This window comes from Thamnophis sirtalis, unplaced genomic scaffold (genome assembly GCF_051295495.1).
Source record: "Thamnophis sirtalis isolate CommonGarterSnake01/CBP01778 unplaced genomic scaffold, rThaSir2_p1.2 scaffold_10, whole genome shotgun sequence".
Lineage (NCBI taxonomy): Eukaryota > Metazoa > Chordata > Lepidosauria > Squamata > Natricidae > Thamnophis > Thamnophis sirtalis.
Window position 1 is genome coordinate 60,106,700 of NW_028261390.1, and position 8,166 is coordinate 60,114,865.

General features: G+C 41.8%; 1 protein-coding gene across 1 annotated transcript; it reads left to right on the forward strand.

Moving 5' to 3' along the window:
• Positions 1-239: 239 nt before the first annotated feature.
• SFRP2 (secreted frizzled related protein 2) lies at positions 240-6,812 on the forward strand. The gene is made up of 3 exons (XM_087724693.1): positions 240-945; positions 3,095-3,175; positions 5,046-6,812. Exons 1-3 carry the CDS (start codon positions 444-446, stop codon positions 5,348-5,350), a joined length of 888 nt encoding a protein of 295 aa, XP_087580819.1. The 5' UTR covers positions 240-443; the 3' UTR covers positions 5,351-6,812.
• The last annotated feature ends 1,354 nt before the right edge of the window (positions 6,813-8,166 follow it).

Sequence of the window (8,166 nt, forward strand, 5' to 3'; positions counted from 1 at the left end):
CGGAGGGGGACCAGCCCGCTCTCAGAGCCGCGGCGCTTAACTTCGAGCAGCGCCGTCCGGGCTCCTTTCTGGGCAGCGCGTGGAGAGGCCCCTCCCACCCCAGGCCCCCCAAAGCGAAGCCTCCACGGCCCCGGCGAAAGCCACGACCAATCCCTGCCGGTTTTTGGTCCGATGGCCCCGCCTCCTCCCCCCGCCCTCCCAATCCCCTTTCTCCATTTGCATAAAAAATGCCCGCAGGAGCTTGAAACGTCGAGAGTGCCGGGCAGCGTCTCCGTCGGTGCGCGAGACGCGGGAGCGCTTCGGGGGAAGCTGCGCGTGGCCGGCCGGCGGGAGGGTGAAGCTCGCCGCTCCCCGCCGCTCCCTCCGCCTCGTTCCGCCGCCCTTTCCCCGGCCGCTTCTGGCTTCCCAAAGGGGGGCCCTTCCGCTCAGCTCCCCTCGGCAAGATGCACCCTCGGCAAGTTCTCCCACGCCTGCTGCTGGTCCTCTCCGCGGCTTGCCTCGGCCTGGCCGGCGGGCTCTTCCTCTTCGGGGAGCCCGAGTTCTCCTACAAGCGGTCCAACTGCAAGCCCATCCCCGCCTCCCTCTTGCTGTGCCGCGGGATCGAGTACCCCGACATGAGGCTGCCCAACCTGCTGGGCCACGAGACCATGCAGGAGGTGCTGGAGCAGGCGGGCGCCTGGATCCCGCTGGTGCAGAAGCAGTGCCACCCGGACACGCGCAAGTTCCTCTGCTCCCTCTTCGCGCCCGTCTGCATCGTCGACCTGGACGAGACCATCGAGCCCTGCCATTCGCTTTGCGAGCAGGTGAAGAACAGCTGCGCCCCGGTTATGTCCGCCTTCGGCTTCCCGTGGCCCGACATGCTGGACTGCAGCCGGTTTCCCCAGGACAACGACCTGTGCATCCCGCTGGCCAGCAGCGACCACGTCCTCCCGACTCCCAGAGAAGGTAAGAGCCGCTGAGGGCGCTTGGACGGGGCGCAGCCTGTGCAGGTTAAGCGACGCGGACCGCCGCGCTAGCCTCTCGGGAGCAAATCCGAAATCTGATCTCCTGATCAAGAAGATAAATAGCAATAGCAATAGCAGTTAGACTTATAACCGCTTCATAGGGATTTCAGCCCTCTCTAAGCGGTTTACAGAATCAGCATATCGCCCTCACAGTCTGGGTCCTCATTTCACCCACCTCGGAAGGATGGAAGGCTGAGTCAACCTTGAACCGGTGAGATTTGAACCACTGAACTGCAGATAGCAGTCAGCTGAAGTGGCCTGCAGTACTACACTCTAACCACTGTGCCACCTCGGCTCTTAAAGATAAAGATTTACAGCTTCAGGCTCTACTTTATCCCAAGTCTTCAGAGCGCCAAAGTAGAATGAATGTACAGGATGGATTCCTCTGCAATTGATTTTTTTTATTTATGTTGATTAGAAACTGCTGTATATTAAGCGGCTTTTGAAGTAAATGGTGATTTGGGGGCATATTTTGAGGCAATTATTTGGGGCCCATTGACTGGGGCAGAAATCATTCAATGCTATCCTTCCAGTACATGTATAGGGATTGCGATCTTAGGCTGCCACCCCAAGCATCTCAGTGGAATGTGCAGGGAGAATAAGTTTGCTGAGAATAGTGGTCTTGGTAATCTCTTTTAAAAGGATCAACTTTCTGTATATCACTGTCTCTTTTATCCCAAATACAAATTTGGAGAAATAAAACGAACTTTATAGCCTGCAATGTAAATTCCTCTCTAAGAACTGTAGAACATCACACCTCAATTTTTCGCATGGCAAAAAAAAAGTATCACAGGACCAAAACATATGACCCTTTAACGATAGAAACTAATCCATTTTAGATTTTGCTTTCCTAGATTTGGAAAGTTTTGTGCAGTCTTTTTACACAGAAGCTAGGCTGGATTCCGTAAGACCTTCTGTAATTTTAGATATGGGTGTTTAAATTTGTCCTATCCACATCCTGTCTTATCCTAAACCGGTTCTCAAGCAAGTTTGTTCAAAGTGGATTGCAACTGTAAATCTTATGAATTTAGGGACAGGTTAAATTCTGTAATCCCGAATAAACATTATTAAGAACAAGTTAAATTCTGTAATCCAGAATAAACATTATTAAGAACAAGTTTAGGATAGGACAGGATTAGGATCTTGATAAGAGCTTATTTAACTTAAGTATGTACTGTATGCGAAGATAGCTTTAAACCACCCTATTTACCCAGATCTGGGATTAAGTCTAAGTGAATGGTATAGTTTGAATGGGTATAGTTCCCTTTTGAATTTCTACTTCAAAAGTTGTACTATGACTTGGAATACTGCTTGTACTCTTAACCATTTGAATTCATTCAATATTGTAATTATGGAACTGTTGTTCTGTAAACTGTTTTCCTAGGAAAACGATAACATTACTCAGTACAGTAAGCCATTTCTATATCAACTGACTAAGTTTTCTGCAGGCATTGTTTGAATAAAAGATAACAGGAGATGCTGAACCTGATAAAATATTGATAACAGGAGCATTACATTCATATTACTGATTTTTCATTCTTAAAAGTTAGAGCCTTCAGCTAGTTTCAGTCTAGGATTAGGAAATGTGGCTTTAGTTAATTTGAGGATGGGGAACATGACGTTCTCCCAGGTTTTGCTTTTTAAAAAAATAATGGACTTGGAGAAGGATGATTTCCTGAGACAAACTAATCAGGAAATGCATTTAATCACTTTTTCAGTGCTGGGTCTCCCGATGACTTCCACCAGAGCATTAATTTCTTCTCTCTGGAGGACCTGGTGTGCAGGAGTGTTAGAAAGAGACTTTAATCCCACTCAGAATCCATATCCATGGTTCAATAATCATTGAATTTGTTATGGTATCTATTTAGCCTGGCTGCCTAGTTTTTCTTCAGTTGTTTTTAAATTGCTATTGGGATTGATTAGGTATCTCAAGCTCCAAATGCTATGGAATCAGCCCTCCAGGCTGAAATAGAGTCAAGGATAAGAAAGTCTGCCATAATTTCATATTGTATTTTTTCTTTCCAAATGTTCCTCTACTTCTTTCTTTTAAAACCCCTCTAAATGTTCTTCTTAAAACTTATTTCTTACAGTGCCAAAAGTTTGTGATGCCTGCAAAAGCAAGAATGAAGATGACAATGAAATTGTGGAAAATCTTTGCAAAAATGACTTTGGTAAATATGAGGGAGACACTCAGTTTAGAGCTGCTCTTTGGAATAAACATGTTGTGTGCTCTGCCCTTTCTAAGGTTGTTCTTTTTTCTATACAACATTGTCCACTGTGGCCTCACCTCCTTTCTATGTAGAAAGGAGATGGGATTCTAAAGATTCCTTAGCTGGACACCCAAATTGTTCTAACGATGCTTTAATAGGGGGAAAACTGTATTTTTTTTCTCTCCGTCATGTGTATTGGTTGTACCTTGTCCCATAGCCGACAACAGAAACTGGTTTAGTTCTCAATAGTTTTACCAGCGATTCTACTTCCATTACCTCTGTCTATGTAAACCAACTGGTTTTCACATTTGGTCACCTTAGGGAGTAATAGAATCCAGGAATTAGGTAGTTGTATACAGACATATATATCTTTTTTATTACCCTCTGAAACTGCCATGTCAGTTATTTCAGAGTTGCAGAAATATAAATAATATGAATGTGACATCCCTGAATTTTCTGATTATTCGCTGATGTGAAATGGAGCCCAGTAGCACAGTAATGCTGGAGGCCTTGGTTTCATTTCGTTTCCCTTCTGCCCACCTGCAGAGGAAGGGGACTGAGGAGGGAGGCCTCGGGAATATGTCCTGCTATGAATTTGAAAACAGGTTTTATCCTGTCCAGTCCCCATTTCTTATGCAGCAGGGACAGATGGCTTCCTGGGAAGAGTAAAATAGAAAATTGCTCCTAACTTTTCCAGAGCAGAAGACAAGATAAAGATATGGGAGGAAAGCATATAAGTATTGGAAAGCCAATACTTTGATAGGCTTCACTTCAGATTTTAAGTTGGTATAACATTTGCAATGTACAACACTGTTACATTAATCTACCACAGATCCCCAACAGCTTTGGCAAAGCTTTCGCATTCCATATTAGTAGAGGAATGGGATCTTTTCTTAAAAAGAGATTAATCTGTCCCTTGAAATTCTGACATGCCAGGAAATGGCTGTGAAGAAAACAGAGAATTACAGAGGTAAGACAAATAATGTATCATTTCTGGATAAGAATACTTGGAAAACTCTCCTGAATAATGTAAAATGTGATAAACTGGCATAAGTTGTAAATACATTGTTGTAATTTTGTCATATTTTAACTGAAGAAGTTACTTTATTACAGTTTGATCACAAATTTATACAGATTAATGCCCTTATCATTAAAGAATAGCATAGAGAGTGAGTTTTATTCATGTTAACTAGCATTAAGTTTTCATCTGGTATATCAACAAGCAGATATTTGTTTTTTCTTAAGCATGATGCTATCTCTCTCTCTTTCTTTTCCGTTGTTGCATCAAATCTAATGCAGCTATAAATCCCAATTATTTTGTTCACCCCTGCAATAGATAAAATATATTGATTAACCAAAGAGTTTCATAAATTAAGGCAGACTATTTTCAGGAGAAACGGGGATTGCTTTTTCTATGAAAAGATAGATGTTTTCCCTCCCCCTCTTTCCACTTTGTGAGAAGGCATGTATCACTTTTAAAGCTTTTAAAGTAGAAAAATCTGAGAACTTCAGTATTTGCAACCAAAAAATCTAGTGGGAGAGGCTCATTTAACAAAGATATATTTTTTTCTTTGAAAGTGAAAGAAATACACCCAAAGATTGATTCGGACTGAAATTACTTTCATGCTCTTGGTGGCTTTAGAAATGGAGCCACCTGCTGTCCATTCTGTCAGAACCTGACAGTTTAATTAGCAAGAAAAGACCTCCCTCGCTGGATTCTCTTTTATGTGCCAGAATGAGAGAAAAATCTCTTCTTCCCTCCCCGCCCCTCCCTTTCCTTTACCCCACTCCCCTACCCCTGTTCTGCTCTGCTCCCTATTATCCCTCTTAGCTCTAAAGATAAAAGTGAAGGAGATTGCTTACATCAACGGAGACACCAAGATCACTCCGGAAACGAAGAGCAAAACCATCTACAAGCTGAACGGAGTGACGGAAAGGGACCTGAAGAAGACCGTGCTCTGGCTGAGAGGTGGCCTTCAGTGTACCTGCGATGAGATGAACGACATCAACGCACCATATTTGGTCATGGGACAGAGGTTGGCTGGGGATTTGGTGATCACCTCCGTCAAGCGATGGCAGAAAGGCCAGCGAGCCTTTAAGAGGTTTTCACGCAGCATCCGAAAGCTGCAGTGCTAATTGCTTGGAGTTTCTGGTCACATTTAGTTGCCATGCCTTAAGTTCTTTCACATCTTCCTACCGCAGCCATAAACGCCCGGTAGCATGAAAGAGTCGCTTCTTTTAAGAAGAAAAGAGACTCCCCTCCCCTCTAATTGTGTTCATATAATAAACTGTAATTGACCAAATCATGATTTTTCTTCTGTATAATAGTTTTCCAAAATGTGTTGTTTAGAGCTGTGCAAAATGTAACCTTGATCTTCTTTTAATTTTTCTTTTAACTATTCATATTCATTATACATTTTGTCTGGCTAATCTTTCTGCGTAGGTTATATGTCCATTTTGGGCACTGGAGCCGACTTGTTCAGTTTGTTTTTGTTCCAAGTGAAAACAAATGTGGAAGCCACGGTGTGGGAGATAATTTTAAATGCCAATTTTGCAACTTGGCATTTAAAAGACAAACTTTATTTTAAACTTTCCTCTTAACAGAAATTGTAACTCAAAAGGTGGACAGAACAGAACTGAAGAATATCTGGCGAGTTTCTTTTCAACAAATCCTCTGCTGAATTATACATGCTTAAGGCCTCTAACGTCCATGAGTTGGTGTGCATTAAGCTTCAATCTAATGCATGCTTCTGTGGGGAAGTGCACTGCACTTTATGGCGACTGTCAACATATGTTGCATTGCAAGCTTGCTGTAGAACAGTGATAGCCACCTTTGAGACCCCGAGTGCCCAAACTGCACACACGGATTCCCAAACTGAAAGGTGCATGCGCTTGCAAATGTGTGCAGGGATGCATATGCATGCACATGCGGATATGTGCGAATGTGCGCAGGCCCGTGCATGCACATGCATGCAGTCACGGACATGTGCGCATGCGCAGCAGAGACCTGAAGACCAGCCAGCTGACAGGAGGCGGGGCATCCCAACACCGGCAGAGCGGCAAGCGGTAAGATCTTTTTCTTTCACGAGCTTCTGTTTTGTCATTTGCAGGGGAACAGAAGCTCGTGAAAGAAACACCACGGAGATCTGACGTGGGGTGATGGTGCATGTGCCAGCAGAGAGGGCTTTATGTGCCACCTCTGGCACACTTGCCATAGGTTTTCCATCACGGCTATAGACTATAGCCATCACAATGTCTCTATTTACTTTTGAATATTGGACCTAATTTTATCTAATCGGGAATGTGTCATCTAGTTTTATTCATTATACAGAAATTATCCATGCACATGTGCTGCTTGTGAAAGAACTACATCAATAAGTATATATTAATCATTTGCACACAGTATTTTATAGAAAGCTTAGTACTGTTTTAAACGGAAGTACTTTGGTGCGTCACAAATTAAAGGTTTATGTAGCCTACCTGTAAAGTAAGTAGCGGTTATTTGAAAAAAAAAAGTTGTAAAATATTACTTTTAACAAACTCTGTAAATAATCCAGATAAGCCTTATATTCTTGTATATAAACTTTACATCATAGTTTACACTTTGTTGTGTTTTTGTCTAGGTTTTGTGAAAACAGCTCTGAAATCTGTAGCTTCTATTTTTGTTTCATCTTTTCTTTTTTTTAGTCTTGGTAATAAAAGACATAGGATAAATTCACTACCTCTTGGGTTAATTAGTTACGCTGTTGCACTATTTTAATGCAACTCCAAAGTAGAACTTAACCAGGCCTTTTAAACAGTCATTCACATAATAGTCTATTCCTAGTTAGGCGCTAACGAGTTTTTGATGTATACTAAACTATTGTGCTATAATTTAAACAATGTTTGATGATTAATGAGCTTCAATAAAATTCTGCATCATCTAATAATTGAGAAGAGACTGGAGAGTCACTTGTGAAAAATGGTATCAGGTCTCCTGCTTGAGCAGGGGGTTGGACTAGATGACCTTCAAGGTTATTTCCAGCTCCATTATTCTGTATTCACCCAAATATGAATTTTAATTCCTATAACACTGGATCCTGCATAAAAGAATAGAATTACTTTGGCATAAGATGATTAAAGAAGGTAAGATCTTCTGAGAGATGAAGCCGTAAATGCTGGATAGGTCTCAGGCTTTTCATCGATTATTGGCCTGTCAAACTTGGGAAGACAAGAGGATTCTGACTACATGTTTTCCACATCTATTCTTTGGTTAGTCTGGCATACAGAAGTAAACTTTGCACTCCAGATTTTTCAGTTAGGTGCAAACTGTTCTTTTTATTTTTAAAATGTGTTTATATGATTTTGGAATACATGATTTCTGGTGGCTATGTAACTACCACCATGGAATTGTCATGTAAGCAATATGGAAGCAGTTTACTCTTGCTTCCTTCCAGAATTTTTTTCCTTTTCGTTTGCCAGATTTTATATGCTGGCATGGAAAAATGGCAACCATTTAAGGGCAGATTTTTTCATACGCACTTTCTTAGTTACTGTTTACTGAGACTATATAATGTGCCATAAAATCCCTATTCTGGTTGCTCCCATCCCAGTTTTGTTGCAACCGTTTGAAGAAAAAAAACAGATGAAATGTAGACTTCAAGAGCACCGATGGGAAGAACTTAATTTAAAATGCTTTGGACAGATTTTTTTCTTTTACATTTTATGCATTATTTTTCTTTTAGCTTTTTTCCTGTAAAGAACAACTGCATATTTTTCTTTCTTATGATAGTATTTCAACTACTTTGCAAAGGTTCCCCCCCCCCATTTTATTCTAGGAAGAATCAATTATCTTTCACACAGGGTCAGTGACCAGTGATCTGTTAATCATTTAAGAGTAAAGAAAGGTTCGACACTCCATGGATCCTCAAATCCAATAATTTCCTTGTCCCTGATCTCAAAGTACACACATT